Source organism: Aquarana catesbeiana, linkage group LG11, assembly GCF_042186555.1.
Source record: "Aquarana catesbeiana isolate 2022-GZ linkage group LG11, ASM4218655v1, whole genome shotgun sequence".
In the NCBI taxonomy this organism is placed as follows: Eukaryota; Metazoa; Chordata; class Amphibia; order Anura; family Ranidae; genus Aquarana; species Aquarana catesbeiana.
Window position 1 is genome coordinate 139,455,647 of NC_133334.1, and position 20,299 is coordinate 139,475,945.

A 20,299-nucleotide genomic window follows, 5' to 3' on the forward strand; every position below is an offset into this window, starting at 1 on the left:
ATATAACAGAATTGGAACAATTAAAAAAAGAGAATTTAATACTTCAAACTAAGCTCGAAGATTACGAAAATAGAGCCAGACGTTCAAACTTGCGCATAAGGGGAATACCTGAAACTGTGACAGACCTGCAATCTACTATTACTGCTCTATTACAAGAACTAAAGCCAGATATCCCTATTGAACGTTTAGAACTGGACAGAGTACACAGAGCCCTCACAGCCAAAAAGAAAGATGGACCCCCACGTGATATAATCACAAAATTTCATTATTACAGAACGAAAGAACAAATACTAATTGCTGCAAGAGAAAAAAAGGAACTTAATTTTCAAGGACACAGTTATCAAATTTTTGCTGACCTATCCCAACTTACTATTACTAAAAGACGATCCATGAAACCCCAACTAATGGAACTGCAACGCCACAACATTATGTATCAATGGGGCTTCCCCTTCTCAGTCAGATTTAACTACCAAGGTACAATTTACAGAAGCAGATCAGCAGATGAACTACAACAAACCCTTTTAAAATTAAATCTGACAGAACCCACAAGCAGCAACACTCCCACACGCAGAAGAATGGCATCATCTTCACCTTCAGGCAACACCCAGAAAATTCCAGAACAAAATGGGAATCATCATTCTCACAAAAGAGGCCGTTATGCCACATCATCCATGGACCAAGAAGATTCAATGGACTGACATCCTAATTCCTGATATCTCTTCATTTATTATACTAAGAGATGGTTCTCTATAAAAAACCTATATTTATAACTGAATGTAACTGCATTCTGATAGTCACACACTGTGTGGGATCATGTTACATTCCAGTTATATTTCTTATTACTTCTGATTCATATAGCCTTAGAATATATAAGTGAAATAAGGAAATTCTTGTTCAGTTATATATTATCAGGTAATAACAATAGATTTATTACTTTTTAGGACAAATATGTTCAATAATCCAGAAGTAATGGAAGCTTTTTTTTTTTTCTTTCTTTTCTTAAAACAAATATATTATTACCTAACTAGTTCCTAGAATTATGTTTTTGTTTATTCTAATCTGAAGCAATACAACCTCAATTTTATGAGTTAACATATCTAAACAGTTACATATGAATAAAATATGTAATTGTTTACTCTAAAAGGGTTAAAATCCCAAAATAATTCAAACTATCTTCATCAATACCAAAGTTATTAACAGTACCTTTCTAACTGAATTATTTAGCCTAGGGCAAGACTAACCATATACAACCACCCTGGAATAAATAATTCCAACAAAAACTATATTCTGCACTCCAACTAATGAAACATCATTTTGATGTCTTTTGACATAGCACTTCTCTCCTGTAAGCGGAAGATCCGTGTACCCCCATTAACCCTCCTCATTCTCCCAACCATATTATGTGGGAGTGTGACGAAGGCACTTATTCCCCTGAGAGAGATATTTATTCTCTTTCACGGGTAAATTGTGATTACTTGCAAAAAATAATTTATACAATGTATCATCTAATCTCATATGTTTTTTGTTTACTCTTTACTCCAGAATTCACTGGTTTCTTTTCTATCTATTCATCTCTTCAGTCCACACAGGTTGATCTGCGCAGTCAGCTCTGCATAACAAAAAGTAAGTCAAAACTATTTGATCTATTGCCATGGCACCACTGAATATACTTTCCCTGAATGTTCAGGGAATAAATGTCCCTCAAAAAAGGACCAAAGCCTTCCGTACTTTCCATAACAAGAAGGCTCACATAGTATGCCTCCAAGAAACACACTTCACCAAAGATTCTACTCCAAAATATATTTCTCCTTTTTATCAACAAATTTACACAGCTTCTGCCTGTACCAAGCAAAGGGGAACTCTAATTGCATTTCACCGATCCACACCATTCACCTTATCATCAGAAATTAAAGACCCAGAAGGTAGATACCTGATACTCATGGGTTATATAATGGATACAGCAATCACGGTGATTTCCTACTACGCTCCTAACAAACAACCTACACCATTCCTCTCACATATATTACAAGTGATTAATACACACAAAATAGGAACAGTGATAATGTGTGGGGATTCGAACCAGGTCCTCCTCCCATTTCTAGATAAATCACCTTTTACACCATCCAAAATAACCTCTAGATTACCTTTTTCTCAACTTCTTTCCAAATACAATCTGGTAGATTCATGGAGAGAAAGTAACCCAATGAAAAAGAAATTCACTTATTTCTCGCACCCTCATCAAACCTTCACCAGAATAGATCATATTTTTCTAACAATAGGAATGATACCAGAAATTATTGCATCAGATATAATTCCGATTCCGTGGTCTGACCATAATGCAGTATACACTACTATAGCCTCAGCCATACCAAAAGCGCATGACCCAACGTGGTACTTACCGGACATAATGCTCAAACACCCACTACATCAGATGGCCATTGAAGGAATACATATCAATTAATAATACAACAGACATCTCCCCAATAACACTGTGGGAAGCTCATAAGCCTGTCTTGCGTGGTACAATACAAAGACAAATGGCACTATTTAAACGGGAACGCAAAAATCTAGCAAAAAAACTAGAACTCAATTTTAATGCAGCCTACATATCATTTCAAGATAATCCATCTCAGAGTACAAAATCTCATCTGGAGAAATCTAGATTGGAATACGATCTATTTCTCACTGAGTCAGTTGATAAATCCCTCAAATGCTCCAAACACAATTTCTACATGAATACAAACAAACCAGGTACATATTTGGCTCGGGCATTAAATTCAACTAACAAATCTTTCAAACCAATACGTTTGAAATTATCAAAATATGTTTACACTTGTAATCCAGTTAAAATAGTCCATAAATTTCACTCACATCTCGCAACTTTATACAAGACAAACAATGAATTTAATCCTACAGAGGCTGAATCCTTCTTCTCAAAAATAACCTTACCTGAGTTATCTCAGAATCAAAAAAGCAGTTTGGATGAGCCTATAACTATAGATGAAGTTGCTAACGCCATAAAAGACCTAAAACTTAACAAAAGACCAGGCCCAGACGGCTACTCGGCTTTATACTATAAAACATTCTCAGAAATACTCTCTCCCATTCTCACTGAAACTTTTAACAAACTTCTAGATGGACATTCTTTTCGGCAAGAAACACTAATGGCAATTGTTTGTATGATCCCAAAACCCCTTTCTGATGATACTTCCTGTGTGAATTATCGGCCTATCTCTCTGTTAAACCTCGATATTAAATTATTAGCAAAAATAATAGCAAAACGCCTCAATAGCATTATAGGAAAATTAATACATAGAGATCAAGTAGGCTTCATGCCAAATAGACAGGCAGGCGATAATATACGCAGGGCAGTGTTATTGGCACATATTGCTAAAAAATGGAAAATCCCTTTATGTTTTCTATCTCTCGATATTAAGAGGGCATTTGACACAGTATCCTGGCAATATATGCAATATTCATTACAAAAATGGGGTTTTGGACCCCACTTTTTAACATGGATCAAAGCATTATATAATAAACCCAAAGCCTATATAAAATATGCTGGATACAAATCTGAAGCCTTTAATATCGAAAGAGGTACCCGACAGGGTTGCCCATTATCTCCCTTATTATTTGCCCTTATACTCGAACCCATGGCCCAATACATCAGAACAAACCAAACTATAACTGGCATTGAAGTAGGAGGTATTACACACAAATTATGTATATTTGCAGACGATATATTACTTTTTTTATCATCACCACAGGTCTCTGGTCCTAACTTAATACCAGCTCTTGATGGATTTGCAGCCCTATCCGGCCTTATGATTAATCCTAAGAAATGCCTAGTGCTTAATATTTCACTCACAAACATGGAATTGATCCCGGCTAGGGCTGCACTCCCATTCACATGGGCAGAAAAATCAATCCCATATCTTGGAATTCATTTAACAGCCTCTCATTCTGACTTATTCTCAACCAATTATCCTCCTGTATTAAGACAGATCACAAATCTAATAAAACAATGGTCGCAACTTCCTTTATCCTGGATGGGGAAGATTAATGCAATCAAAATGACTATTCTACCCAAATTGCTTTATCTATTCAGAGTCCTCCCTATTCCAATTCCTTCCTATTTTTTGAGAATAGTACAAAAAAGAGCAACTTCGTTTATATGGGGCTCTTCTAAACCACGTATACCTATACACACACTACATCTTCCCAAAAATAAAGGAGGCCTGGGATACCCTAATTTTACTAACTACTACAGAGCGGCACATTTGGCCAGTCTGTCCAAATACCATGCAAAACAGGAAATCCCATTATGGGTATTTATAGAGGCTTCAGAAAATGACCCTCTATTAATATCAAATTTATTATGGCTTGATCCTAAAGACCGCTTTAAAATTCATAATCCCATAACTAAACACTTCTTATCTCTCTGGGATAAACTAAAAACCAAATATCAGTTACAATCTCCACACAATCCTCTCCTTTCTTTTATCAGAAATCCGGCCTTTTATCCGGCATGGATCTACCCAAATTCTTTTAAAGCTTGGACAACATCAGGCATTCAGACACTAAATGACTTCATAGCATCTAAATCATTCCTTTCATTCCCATCGCTTAGAGAAAAATATGATCTACCAAACTCTGAGATATTTAGATATCTCCAAATCAAAAATTTCTATACACCATTCCTAAAGGGGGATACACCACTATCCCAATTATCCATTTTTGAATCAATCTGTACAAAAGATCCATTTGCTAAAGGTACAATTTCATCACTTTATAATCAATTATATGGAGTACCAAATCTTAATAGACCCTCTTACGTTCAGAGGTGGGAGGAGGACCTGGGACGAACTTTAGAAGACACGGACTGGTCTAATATATGGCTCACATCTAAGTCACCTTCACCCAACATCTTAGCACTGGAGACAAATTATAAAGTCCTAACTCACTGGTACCTTGTACCCGCTAGAGTGGCAAAATATTCGCCTAATACCTCAGCTCTTTGTTTTCGAGGATGCCCAGAAATAGGCACATATTTACACATATGGTGGACGTGCCCAGTAATCCAAACCTTCTGGAAGGAAGTCTTCGTGATTGCATCTAAAATATTTAAAAAAATAATACAACCAGATCCATATTTAACTTTACTTAATCTAAAACCGGAATGGTTAACACTCTCTCAATTCAAACTTATGATCCAACTAATAACGGCTGCAAAACAAACAGTGGCCAAGGCATGGAAATCTCCTACATTGGTACTAGCAGAAACAATTCACAGAATGAATAATACAATGTCCCATGCTAAGATGGTAGCCATCGATCAAAATCAAATTCCAAAATTTGAAAAACTTTGGCATCCTTGGATAAAACAACAGTTCCTGTCAAACTTCAATGACTCTGTCCTGTTGCCATGGTAACAGATTAAATGACTTACAGAGACACCCATTCTAAGGCTTCAAAGAGAACTAAAAAGAATAATAAACTGACGAGCGGGACAACCTTGTGGACCATACCTCTACCTTTCAACCCTTTTTCTTCTTTCTCTTTCCTTTTCTCCACCTTACGATTAAAGCTCATTATCAGAATTTATTTGACCTATATACACTCTACTTGTAAACAATATGTATAGTAGGTATAAATCATTTAAATACCTACAAAAGTAACTAAGGAAATGATATATATCTTTAATTTAGGTTTACGTGAACCCAATGTTTAATATTTGAAATTTCATGATATTTACCTATATAAACCCTACTGTAAAACAATGAGCTTACTTTATAGATCCTTGTAAACTTACTTTATGTATCTTTATAACATTGTATACTCAATAAACTGCATTTGACAAGGAAAAACTGTTTATACGAACTATATTTGTTATTACCATTGTACATAAGCTTTATAGTTTATTTATATAGCACTTTTTTCATACTGTGCACTTTTAGTATTTGATTTGCACTTTAACATCTATAGAGACTGTTGATTTAAACTATTTGATTGCTAGATGATGGAGGTCAGAGTTGTGCCATCACAGGGCGCCAGTTTACCCTATCCCCCCGCAAGGCTTCACTACCAGTTTCCCTTAGTCGAGATAGCGGTGTCACCACCTGAAAGCCAATGCAAGAATCGGCTCAGGTGAGGACACTGCTGGATGCCTCGACAGGTAAGTGACCCAATAGTAAAAGTCAGCAGCTACAGTATTTGTAGTTGCTGACTTTTCATTTTTAGAGGGGGGGAGGGCCGAACTCCGCTTTGACCACTTGCCGATTGCCTCACGCCGATATATGTCGGCAGAATGCCATGGGCAGGCAGAGCAACGTACCTGCACGTTACTCCCCTCCCGCGGGCGGGGGGCGCAATCGCGCCCCCACCCCCGATGCTCGAGGCAGTCGGCATCTTTCGAGGAGCGGTCCGTCCTGAGGGAGAGGCCACCAATTCATAGCCTCTCCCTCACGATCGCTCCTGACAAATGAGAAGCTTCCTCTACTTCTGAAACTGTAAACAGAAGCAGAGGAAGTGATGTCATCTTGCCTCGTGAAGCCTTTTCGTTCCGGAGCCCGAGGAGAGAAGACCTCACTGTGAGTTGCACCAACAGCACACTAACACCAGTACACGTAGGCACAAAAAAAACACCCCCCGATCACCACCCCCTGTCACAGTGATACCAATAGCAGTTTTAATATTTTTTACTGATCACTGCATTGGTGTCATTTTGTGACTGTTATAAGTGTTAGGGCTGTTAGTGGTAGGCGCCTTTAGGTCTAGGGTACCCCCCTAAAGCCCCTAATAAAGGTTAAACCCCTTGATCGCCCCCCAGTTAACCCTTTCAACCCCTATCGCCAGTGTCACTAAGCAATCTTTTTTCTGATCGCCGTATTAGTGTCACAGGTGACGCTAGTTAGCCTGTTAGTTATTTAGGTTCACCATCAGGTTTTTATAGCGTCAGGTACCCCTATATACTACCTAATGAAGGTTTTAACCCCGATTGCCCCTTTCACCCCGTCACCAGTGATCACCGTATAAGTGTCACAGGTGACGCTAGTTAGCCAGTTAGATATTTAGGTTCACCGTCAGCTTTTTATAGCGTTGGGTACCCCCATATATTACCTAATAAAGGTTTTAACCCCCTGATTGCCCCCTAGTTAACCCTTTCACCCCCTGTCACCAGTGATCACCGTATAAGTGTTATGGGTAACGCTGGTTAGTTAGTTTTTATAGCGTCAGGGCACCCGCTGTTTATTACCCAATAAAGGTTTAACCCCCTGATCGGCCGGCGGGCAATATCAGTTAGGTTTTACGGTCAGTTAGGGTCTGCATCGCCCCAGGCAGCTTCAGATTAGTGCCAGTAGCGCTAACACCCACGCACGCAGCATACACCTCCCTTAGTGGTATAGTGTCTGAACGGATCAATATCTGATCTGATCAGATCTATACTAGCGTCCCTAGCAGTTTAGGGTTCCCAAAAACGCAGTGTTAGTGGGATCAGCCCATATACCTACTAGCACCTGTGTTTTGCCCCTCCGCCCAGCCCACCCAAGTGCAGTATCGATTGATCACTGTCACTTACAAAACATATAACTGCAGCTTTCGCAGAGTCAGGCCTGATCCCTGCGATCGCTAACAGTTTTTTTGGTAGCGTTTGATACAGTTGCTGACAGCCTAGGAGCTTTTTTCCCGTGAATCTTACTACTGTACCAGTAAATTTAGAGCCCAAAATGGCAAATCGAAGGTACACTAATGAAGAGGCCTACACGTTTCTGAACATGACAGATAGTAAAGAGGAAGTCATTCATCTGTCAGATTTAGGCTCAGAATACGATCCTGTAGACGACAGTGGCTCCATGACAGATAGCTCTGACGACGAAGTTGTGGTCCTTGCCAAGATCAGGCGTACCCGACCCCGTTGTTCTTCTGCTGTTGTTGAGGTGCAGCGCTCTCGTATGGAGCAGAGAAGTACTAGTGCCACTCATCCTTCTGGTGAACTGGCAAGCACCAGCGGCCTAGTACACCCTGGTCATACATCCAGCACTGCAGTATCACGTGGTGACGTGGCGAGTCCCATAAGTGCAGTTCAAGCTGGCGAGGTGGCAAGCACAAGTAGTGTCACGCTGCCACCAAGAAGACAAAGACAGGCCCGTCGTGCCCAAAGTGTCCTTCCTGCAGAATTTGCCATTCCTAATTGGGAGCCCACCACTTCTGCAGCTCCCGTACTTCTCCCATTCACTGGCCAACCCGGAATTCAGGTGGAAACAGTTGATTTTACGTCACTTGATTTTTATTTGCTGTTTTCTACGGAAGATCTCTATAGATCTATTGTACCAAAGTAATTTGTATGCTGGTCAATTCATCGCTGCTAATTCCCAGTTGTCCTTCCTCGCCAGAGATTGGAAACCAATTACGGTTTCCAAATTTAAGACTTTTCTGGGCCTATCCCTCGACATGGGCATAGTTAAAATTAGTACGTTGCGGTCATATTGGTCCATTGACCCAAATGACCATATGCTCCTGTTCTCTGCCTCCATGGCCAGGGCACGATACGAGCAAATCTTACGGTTCTTGCACTTCAACGACAATGAACTCTGTCGTCCTCGTGGAGACCCCGGATATGATCGGCTCTACAAAACTCAGGTCCTCGTAAACCACTTCAACGACCATTTTGCAGCCTTGTTTACTCCCGATCAAGTTGTCTGCGTTGATGAGTCCCTGATTACATTTTCTGGCCACTTGTCTTTCAAACAGTATCTTCCCAGAAAGCGTGCCAGATACGGGGTCAAGATGTATAAGCTCTGTGACAGGGCCACAGGCTATACGTAGTTTTATGGTTTACAAGGGAAGAGATAGTCACGTAGAGCCGGAGAACTGCCCAGATTACATAGGGAGCACTGGCAAGATTGTGTGGGACTGGGGTCACCCTTATTCGGAAAGGGGTACCATTTGTATATGGACAATTATTACACGAGCATGCCACTTTTTAGTCACTTGTTTGATCATCAGATTGGCGCATGTGGCACCGTGCGATCTAATTGCCAGGGCTTACCCAGAAGCTTGTAGATTCCCATCTTAGGCTGGGGGAGAGAGCCTGCTTGAAGTGTAATAACTTGCTCGCTGTGAAGTGCAGGGATAATAAGGATGTTTTCTTTCTGTCCTTCCTTCACGCAGACACGACGGTCCAAATTCTTACGGCGACTGGTGTTGTGGAGAAACCCCTCTGTGTCCATGAATATAACCAAAATATGGGAGAGGTGGACCTCAAAGACCAGTTGTTGGCACTGTACCTAATTGCCCGTAAGTCCAGAGGCTGGTACAAAAAAGTATCTGTATACTTATTCCAACTGACTTTGCTGAATGTGCTATACAGAGCTTCAGGATGGACTGGATCCTTCCTTAAATTCCAAGAAGAGATCATCAGAGCCCTTCTATTTCCAGACGGTACTTCACCTCACCATCCCAATCCAAATGCAGTAAGCCGGCTGCTTTAGAGGCATTTTCCGTATGTCCTCCCGAGTACCCCTACCCAACGAGCCCCCCACAGAAGATGTCTTGTCTGTAGCAAGCGCAGATATAGGTGTGATACCCGGTATTATTGTCCCTCCTGTCCTGACAATCCTGGTCTTTGCATTGGTGAATGTTTTGAACGCTACCATACACTAGTTGAGTTTTAGTGTAGGGTACAGCACTGCACAGAATTGGACACACTTTCACAGGGTCTCCCAAGATGCCATCGCATTTTGAGAGACCCGAACCTGGAACCGAAACGTTACAGTTACAAATAAGAGTGTAAAAAAAAACCCACAAAAATATATAAAATAAAAAAAAAAAAAAAATAGTTGTCATTTTATTGTTCTCTCTCTCTCTATTGTTCTGCTCTTTTTTATTGTATTCTATTCTGCAATGTTTTATTGTTATTATGCGCTGTAGGAGGTGATTTCACCACCACAAAAAAGAGCATATATGCCGAAGCATGGGTGCAGCAGGGGTAGAGGAGCGATTTGCTCCTAACTTTTGGGGCGGATGCCCCCATGCTTCGGCATATATATATTTTAGGCACAGATTGCGTAAAAAAATCTTTTATTTTTTACTATTATTTTTTGTATTTGCTTTGCAGGTATGGTATGTCTTACTGTTATACTGTAATGTTACATTGTTTTATTGTTAACCATCATTTGCTTAGCAGGTACGCCATTCAGTTGCAGTGTGGATTTAGTTATCTTGACAGCAACAGCGTTTGCTCCCACGATACATAAAGCCGTGACTCCAGCGCTGTAGGAGTTGATTTTACCACCACAGTTAAAACAAAATGGTGCATGTATGCCCATCATTAGAAGTGGGTGGATGAAGGGAGGTATTCTAATGGTGGGTACACCCACCGATCAATCTCTTTTGAGTTCAGCCCACAGGCTGCATGAAAAAAAAAAAAGATTACAATATATGCTCAACAAGGACCAGCAACGTACTGGTATGTTGCTGGACTTTGAGTGGTCATACCAGAATGATGCCTGCAGGTTTAGGTATCATCTTGGTATCATTCTTTTCAGCCAGCGGTTGGCTTCCATGTAAAAGCAATCCTAGTAGCTAATTAGCCTCTAGACTGCTTTTACAAGCAGTGGGAGGAAACGCCCCACCCCCACCATCTTCCATGGTATTCTCTGGCTCTCCTGTCCCTACAGGGAACCTGAGAATGCAGCCGGTGGTTTCGCCAGCTAACCATAGAGCTGATCAGAGACAAGAACAGCTCCAATCATCTCTATGGCCTAAGAAACCAGAAGCTACAAGCATTTCATGACTTAGATTTTGCCAGATATAAACAGCGCCATTGGGAAATTGGGAATCATTTTATCATACCGATCTTGGTGTGGTCAGATGCTTTGAGGGCAGAGGAGAGATCTAGGGTCTAATAGACCCCAATTTTTTCTAAAAAGAGTACCTGTCACTACCTATTGCTATCATAGGGGATATTCACATTCCCTGAGATAACAATAAAAATGATAAAAAAATTGCATCATGCATGTGAGGTATCACTGTGAAAGTCAGATCGAGGGTAGTAATTTTAGCAGTAGACCTCCTCCGTAAATCTAAAGTGGTAACCTGTAAAGGCTTTGAAAGGCTTTTAAAAATGTATGTAGTTTTTTCCCAAAAAAATTTGTTTGACAAATCGCAGCGCAAATACTGTGTGAACAAAAATGCAATACCCAGCATTTTAATCTGTAGGGCCTTTGCTTTAAAAAATATAATGTTTGGGGGTTCAAAGTCATTTTCTTGCAAAGAAAACATTTTTTTTCATGTAAACAAAAGGGGGGTATTTACTAAAGGAAAATCCACTTTGCACTGCAAGTGCACTTAAAAGTGCACTTGGAAGTAAAGTCGCTGTAGATCCGAGGGGGACATGCAAGGAAAATAAAAAACAGCATTTTAGCTTGCACATGATTGGATGATAAAATCAGCAGAGCTTCCACTCATTTCAGATCTACCTCTTAGATTTAAAGCGACTGCACTTTCAGTGCACTTTCAAGTGCACTTGCAGTGCAAAGTGGATTTGCCTTTCGTAAATAACCTCCAAAGTGTCAGAAAGGGCTTTGTCTTCAAGTGGTTAGAAGAGTGGGTGATGTGTGACATGTTGTGCATAAAATGCCAGGATAGTTCAAACCTCCCCCAAATAACCCCATTTTGGAAAGTAGACACCCCAAGCTATTTGCTGAGAGGCATGTTGAGTCCATGGAATATTTTATATTTTGACACAAGTTGCGGGAAAAAGACATTTTTTTTTTTTTTGCACAAAGTTGTCACTAAATGATATATTGCTCAAACATGCCATGGGCATATATAAAATTACACAGGACCCCGAAAACCAACACCGCCTTCAGGCTTTCTAAGGGTGTAAATTTTTGATTTCACTCCTCACTGCCTATCACAGTTTCGGAGGCCATGGAATGCCCAGATGGCACAAAACCCCCCAAATGACCCCATTTTGAAAAGTAGACACCCCAAGCTATTTTCTTAGAGGTATGGTGAGTATTTTGCAGATCTCACTTTTTGTCACAAAGTTTTGAAAATTGAAAAAAGAAAAAAAAAATACATTTTTCTTTTCTTTATTTATTTTCAAAAACAAATGAGAGCTGCAAAATACTCACCATGCCTATAAGCAAATAGCTTGGGGTGTCTACATTTTATGGCCTTCAAAACTGTGATAGGTAGTGAGGAGTGAAGTCAAAAATGTAGGCCCTTAGAAATCCTGAAGGCGGTGATTGGTTTTCGGGGCCCTGTACGTGGCTAGGTTCCCAAAAAGTCCCACATATGTGGTATCCCCGTACTCAGGAGAAGCAGCAGAATGTATTTTGGGGTGTAATTTCACATATTCCCATGGCATTTTTGAGCAATATATCATTTAGTGACAACTTTGTGCAAAAAAAAAAAAGTTTGTAATTTTCCCACAACTTGTGGCAAAATATAAAATATTCCCTGGACTCAACATGTCTCTCAGAAAATAGCTTGGGGTGTCTACTTTCCAAAATGGGGTCATTTGGGGGATTTTGTGCTATCTTGGCATTTTATGGCCTTCAAAACTAGGTAGTGAGGAATTAAATCAAAAATTTACGCCCTTAGAAAGCCTGAAGGCGGTGCTTGGTTTTCGGGGTCCCATACGCGGCTAGGCTCCAATAAAGTCTCACACATGTGGTATCCCTGTACTCAGGAGAAGCAGCAGAATGTATTTTGGGGTGTAACTCCACATATAACCATGGCATATGTGAGCAATATATCATTTAGTGACAACTTTTTTTTTTTTTGTCATTATTCAATCACTTAGGACAAAAAAAAAAAAATATTCAATGGGCTCAACATGCCTCTCATCAATTTCCTTGCGGTGTCTACTTACCAAAATGGGGTCATTTAAGGGTGGTTTGTACTGCCATTTTAGCACCTCAAGAAATGAGATAGGCAGTCAAACTAAAAGCTGCGTAAATTCCAGACATTATACCCTAGTTTGTAGAAGCTATAACTTTTGCGCAAGCCAATAAATATATGCTTATTGACATTTTTTTTTTACCAAAGACCTGTGGCTGAATACATTTTGGCCTAAATGTATGATTAAAATTGAGTTTATTGGATTTTTCTTATAACAAAAAGTAGAAAATATCATTTTTTTCACAAATTTTCTGTCTTTTTCCGTTTATATCACAAATAATAAAAATCGCAGAGGCAACCAAATACCTTAAAAAGAAAGCTCTATTTGTGGGAAAAAAGGACAAAAATTTTGTTTGGGTACAACATTGCATGACCGCGCAATTACCAGTTAAAGCAGCGCAGTGCCAAATTGTAAAAAGTCCTCTGGTCTTTAGGCAGCCAAATGGTCTGGGGCTGAAGTGGTTAATTTAAAAAAAAAAAAAAGTTTTCAATACAAAACGTTTTTGTTTTGTACCTAATGGATGAACACAAATCTCACTATAAAACAAATAAATATTGGCCTCTAACAACATCATAAATCTTATTTTCATTGTTGTACAAATTCCAATTTTAGTACAGTCAAAAAGAACATGTATAACAATTATTTTGCTGCTATGGCTTTATACTTTCAAATGATCCACAATTTGTATTAATACATCATTTTAACCTATCTACAGTAATCTTTAATTTCTTTTTGCCGTAAGTGTCAATAAACCTATTTTAAAGTATTTTATCAGTCAAGTTTTTTTTATATTGTTCCTAGCCTGTTTAATGTGTGGGTGTTTTGTGTCGTCTAGTCTAACTCAGCCAACATCTCAAATTAATTTCTTTTCAGAATTATTTCCTGAAGCATTAAACTAAGAGGGAGTTGCAACCCTGACTACTATTTTATCCTGAATTAGCCTGGTAATATCCTGTCATGTTAAGTGTACTGTGGTTGTAAACATAATTGCAAGTGAATTTTATGGAAAGCAAATGGACCAAATACCACCCACAGGAGTGAAGACATACCACATTGATCCCTACTGGAGAGAAAAGTTGCATATGAACATTTTTTTAAACCACATTCAGAACATAGACTTCAGCAACTCAAACACAGTAAAATGAAGTCTAAATGTAAAAAAGCAAATTAATTTTTTTAGGCAGAAATTATTTCAATATTTTCAGAGAGTGTTGGATTTAACAAATATCTCAGTTTATTAGCAAGTAAGAAAGAGCTATAGTTTAAAGCAGGATTAAAACCCCACTATAGAGATTTATTATATTGCAGATTGCTGATTCTTAGATGTGGTGGCTTAAAAAGCCTTAACTGATATTTGCCTTTAATTTGTTTGTCAAGTCCATCTAAATCTGCTAGTGCATCTAATACTCTCCTCTCCCCAGATTGACTATGCGGCTGTCCAAGGGTTAAGTTGGCCATAGATGGATTGAAAATCATCCAGCTCAGCAAGGGGATCTATGGCAATTACAAACTCTCTACATGTCACGCTTATCTGGTTCTAGTACCATAAATATATACTTCTAGACTGTATGCCTTTTTCACTTTATATATATTATCATATTTTATGTTACACGACAAAGGGAATGTCCCAATAAAATAGCATTCCACCCCTATAGAAGCCTCACACTGCCTCTAAACATGCTTGAGGGATCACTTCTATAACATACTAATATGACAGTAATGATTTGCATGCTCAGTTGCCATTACCCTAACCTGGCTGCCACTTAAAGACATGAACTAGCAATTAGGTAACTGATACACATGTATATTTAAAGTGGACCTTGCATTTCTTACCCCAGTTTTCACCAGAGATGCCTAGATTAAATTGTCTTGGGCCTTCCTGCGAGATCTTGGGAATGCTGAGAAAACATTCATATCCACCAGCAGTGTTGTTTATTATGGATATGTGAACTATTACAACAGAATTATCTGTAATAAACACTGTTACATCAACTGAACTGGGACATTGAAGACATAGAATTCCAGAAGACCACGGCTTTCAGTTAGTTTATAGAACTTAAAAAGTTTTCTAGACCTGAAGATTTCCAGCCCACAGCTTTGGGTCCTAACTATCCACAGATAAACATGCCGATTAAAAGCACTGCTTAACCACTTCCCGCCCGGCCTATAGCGGATTGACGTCCGGGAAGTGGTTGCGTTATCCTGACTGGGCATCATATGATGTTCAGCAGGATAACATGGGGGCGCACATCGCGGCGATCGGTGGAGCGGTGTGTCAGCCTGACACACCGCTCCACCGATCTTGGTAAAGAGCCTCCGGCGGAGGCTCTTTACCACGTGATCAGCCGTGTCCAATCACGGCTGATCACAATGTCAATAGGAAGAGCCATTGATCGGCTTTTCCTTACTCGTGTCTGACAGACGCGAGTAGAGGAGAGCCGAACGGCGGCTCTCCTGACAGGGGGGGTCTGCGCTGATTGTTTATCAGCGCAGCCCCCCCTCAGATCACCACACTGGACCACCAGGGATCGCCACTAGGACCACCAGGGAAGGGGCAAAATGTGGATGGCCAGGTATGTACCCCATGGCCATCCACATCTGCCCAATGTGCCCAATCTGTGCCAATCAGTGCCCACAAATGGGCACTGATAGGCACCATTATGTTTCAGTTATGCCCAGCAATGCCACCAATCAGTTTATTCAGTGCCACCAATCAGTGTCATCAGTGCCACCTGTCAGTGCCCATCGGTGCCACCTGTCAGTGCTCATATGTGCCCACCTATCAGTGCCACCTATCAGTGCCACCCATAAGTACCCATCAGTGCCACCCATATGTACCAATCAATGCCACCTACGAGTGCCCATCAGTGCCGCCTATGAGTGCCCATCAGTGCCGCCTATGAGTGCCCATCAGTGCCGCATACCAGTGCCACCTATCAGTGCCCATCAGTGCCACCTATCAGCGCCCATCAGTGCCACCTCATCAGTGCCACCTCATTGGTGCCACCTCATCGGTGCCACCTCATCGGTGCCACCGTATCAGTGCCCATCAGTGCAGCCATATCAGTGCCCATCATTGAAGAAGAAAACGTACTTATTTACAAAAAATGTTAACAGAAACAAAGAAAAACTTGTTTTTTTTTCAAAATTTTCGGTCTTTTTTTATTTGTTGCGCAAAAAATAAAAACCGCAGAGGTGATCAAATACCACCAAAAGAAAGCTCTATTTGTGGGAACAAAATGATAAAAAATTTGTTTGGGTACAGTGTAGCATGACCGTGCAATTGTCATTCAAATTGCAACAGCGCTGAAAGCTGAAAATTGGCCTGGGTGGGAAGGTGTCTAAGTGCCTGGTATTGAATTGGTTAAACTATCAAGCATTTGTTCTCAATTGCAAAGCAAAATGTGACAGAAAAAATGGAGTACTGTCCGTGATACTTTTTTTATTTGCACTAACATATAATTTTTCAGGACAAGCTTTCGGGGTGTGTCCCCTTCTTCAAGGTCCAAGCAGTACTGATCTACTGAACTACTCAATTTTCTCTGCCACAATTGCACTAATACGGCTACAATCACTCAAAGCAAAATGTAAAAGAATTGTATATTTTCACAACAGAGTACAGGAATACACCTATAGATGTCATATCATAACCAGCTCAGCTATTTACAAGCCAGCGGTTGGCACTATGACAATCAGCTTGCTGCAACCTGTCTTTACGGAAAGAAGATCGGATCATGATCAAGACCCAGAGAAGCATGACTAGTAATTCAGGTAAATTCTAAATTACAAGCTACGAGATCGTACCTGGTGCAAACTGAGGACAGTGGTGTGTGCATAAGACAGCTAATGAAAATAAACTCATTGCTGCATTTAAAGTGACTAGACAAGGACAACAGGTTACATGAAGAAGATAGACCAGATACACAAGTGGGCCCTCAGGCACCAGAAACAAAACCTGAAACACATCGAAATTAGGGTCTGTTGATGATGTCACCAGGTGAAAAGAGACTTTTTCCCTTTTTGTTGCTGTAGTACCAGCACTTGTATGCACACTGCACCTAACCAGTGATTCAGTGGCCATTACCCTGGTTAAGGCAGCAGTGCTCTTTTCTCCCCAATCCGCCCAAATCTAAACTGATATACTCTGTTTGCCTGGTTATTAATGTGAGACTACCAAGCCCAGTAGATCTGTCAGGGTAATAAGGAATTGCATTGGTGTGCGCAGCCCACAGCACAAACACACATGTGTGTACATCAGTAGAGCAGAGATTGGTGTCAGTAGGGCAGTGGATAGTGTCAGTAGTTTTTTTTTATTTTTTTACAATTTTATTTTTTTTAATTATTTTTTACAATAATATTTTTATAATTTTTTTACAATATTTTTAGGAGCCCTGTTGGGGGACTTTGGGGAAATATCAGGTGTCTAAACAAAGAGAAAGGGACTGAGGACAAAGCTTCTTTAGTCTCTTTCTCTGCAGCCTCAGCTGCACTGGACAGTGAACGAATGGGAAGTGCTCTTTGCTGAGTGGCTTCCTGTTAATTCACAAACTGAAGCACTGTAAATAGTTTACTATGCTTCAACTACGAATGAACACAGGAGCGATCGGTACAAATCACTCATTGTGTTCATTTATTCATCCTGAAACATCCCTCACAGCAGCCAGCAGGAGAGGAGAGAAGCTGGCAGCACTGCAGGGAGACACAGGCAATGCCAGACAGCAGGACACCCAGCACACCCTGTGCGCACGCCTATGTGGAGTTGATACATCAGAATCTGCACAATAGGTAGAATCCTGTGAATACTTGTACAGATACTGCAATTAGATACAATGTTTCAGGAATGTAAATAAAGAAATGCTACTTTTAGATGATTTAGCTGTGTAGAGGAGCAAGAGTTGTGAGCAGCAAGTGCTCACCGATTGCTCAACAATATTGTGTTTTGATGGAGCTGTTGCCATAAATCTGTGTATAAAGAAATTATTTTCTCCCATTTCCGCTTTAGGTAGACTTTTTGTCTAAGAAAAGATTTCCCCTTTGGAGAGATTTCCTTTTATGTCCTGTTGTGCTTACAAAGCAGGAAGTAAAAGCAATCTCCCTAAAGGGACACAGGTAAGAAAAAAAACAAAAAACTTGACATGAATTTCTATACAAAAAGAGAAAAAAATGGTTAGGATATTCTTTCATGTTTAGGCTTCCCTTATAAAGGCTGTGGCTGTTGCCATTTAGTTATTCTTGTTAGATGTTGAATATACAGTTAATTCAGCAAGCATGCCTGCTGTGTACTGGCTGTCTGCTGATGCAAACACAGAAAAGACTATTGTAACACTGTTTTCCTAAGGAGCTGCCGGATTGTTGAGTCCTCCTGCAGTTCACAGTGCTAACCTACCCTAACTGGAGCAGACAACTCAGTGACAACCAGAAAATAAATAAAATTTCCCACTATGGGGAAACACTCCCAAAGTGTTTTGGGCAGAGCATTACTAGTATAAGTTTCGAAGATAGTAAGCAAGTTTAATACAAATTAGGGTGGCCAAAAGGCCTCTAGCCACTGGGTAGGTATCCTCTTGACAACAATTAACCTCTTGTGCATTGGCCCAATAGGCTGGTTGAAAGCAGATGCAACACAGGCAGCTCCTTGGATAGGTTTGTACAGCTCCACCAACAGGCTAATTTGTCCTTAGAAGACGCCATGCCGCAGGCAGGCTAAAAATGCTCTGGGCTCCCCCTTTTAAGCATATAACTATAGCTGGTGTTAACACAATCCTCTGGCTCTGCACTGCAGCTCCATCTTGTCCTTTGCCACAGTCACTCTGTATCCTGGCAGCCTGTCCCCAGCTCTGGGTCTACGCAGCTCTCTCCTTTAGCACACAACTCACTGTTGCTCTACAGCCTGGTTCCAGCTCTTGCTCTATCAATGCAGATCATAGGGTCTGTAGGCCACAATCTCTGGGGGGCCTCTGGTTACTCTTCTCTACCAGCAGACTCACACTAACCTCCCTCTTCCAACAGGCACCCTGCCTTCTGGCACTGGTCCCCCTGAAGATACTCTCCTCTTCTCGCACAGCTGCTCGCTTCTTCTCCAAGTGGGTTCCTGGTACTTTTCTCTTGACCAGGGATCCCGCCAAACATCTCCCGAGCCTCTCCATCCCCTGGGCTTTTTCTCCTTCCCTGCACTTTCTCATTCCTATCCCTGATCATGGCTCTCCTCCCTGAAGTCATGGGCAGGGCTAAAGTCCAGCTGTAGATGCAGCTAATCCAAAGGTTAATTTCTTTTTTTCTTCAATCCCCTCCTGCCACACTGTTAAATCCAGCAGGGGAGAGAAGAGGGGTGAGCTACAGTATGGCTGCAAAAATGACCAGGCTGTGCCCAGGCAGCTAAAGGGGGCTGTCAGTTAGGGCCACACTACATTAAAACATTATATGCTTAAAATTTGCTTATTATGCCATTTTAACATATACTATCATTTATATCCCTTATTTAAGGACAAAGAAATGCAACTTAAACCAGAGTTGAAAGACATATGAACAATCAGTAACAATATGCTCAGAATGAAATTATAATGCAGTGCCCCACCTTTGCTATTTGGTCAAATTTTCCAAACAACTCATTCAACATAACTACAAGTTCTTTGGGTGAGCAGTCACTAGCAAGTCGAGTGAATCCCACAATATCTGCATAAAGGATGCTGGACAAAGATAAAAGAAAACAATATTAGTGGACATATAGACAAAAGGCATCAAAGGATTAATTCGCTATACTATTGTTCCTTAACCTGTTCAGCTGCTTTACCTAACATAATATGCAAATAACAATACATTTTTGTAGCTGTAGAGCAGGCTGATGTAGTTACTCATCAAGTCTTGCCTGTCATTTTGACAGCAGGTAAAAGCTGGAAAAAGTGGCAGGGGTAGTGGCAGCAAGTAGGGGGGGAATTGGGGGAGATATAGGGCATGCTATATACTGAATGTCCTGTGTACTTTGCTGAAGTTTTTTTTTTTTTTCTTTACAAGACTGATTAAAATGTTTGTTGGTTAAAAACACAAACAGATTTGGGCAGGCATGTCTTTTTATGCCTTGTGCATATCTTCAAGGAACAGTAGTGACTGTCCAGGAAAATCCATTCCAACTAATGATTTTACTTCTAAAGCCAGTCAGCAGAGTAAGGTCTACATGGGTCTGGGGTGGCCCACATAAAATCTGACCATTAATGACTGGATTAGGTGATTATTCTAAAGCTGAAGTTTAGTAAAAAAAATATAAAACAAAATTGCACTTAAAGCTGCAGTCACACCACCTAATTGTGATGAAGTATCTAACTCATGTCAGATGTGGTGGAAGTGGGCATGGTTGAATCTTTTTAACTGCAGCTCACAGAAGACTCTAAA

The 20,299-nt window shown here is 40.5% G+C and overlaps 1 protein-coding gene across 1 annotated transcript in view; it reads right to left on the reverse strand.

The window, feature by feature from the left end:
• The window catches only part of ADCY7 (adenylate cyclase 7), a 393,360-nt gene that overhangs the window by 125,481 nt on the left and 247,580 nt on the right, over window positions 1–20,299 (reverse strand). The window contains exon 7 of the mRNA XM_073604992.1: window positions 19,488–19,599. Coding sequence (XP_073461093.1) covers window positions 19,488–19,599 — 112 coding nt within the window. The remainder of the gene's footprint in view (window positions 1–19,487; window positions 19,600–20,299) is intronic.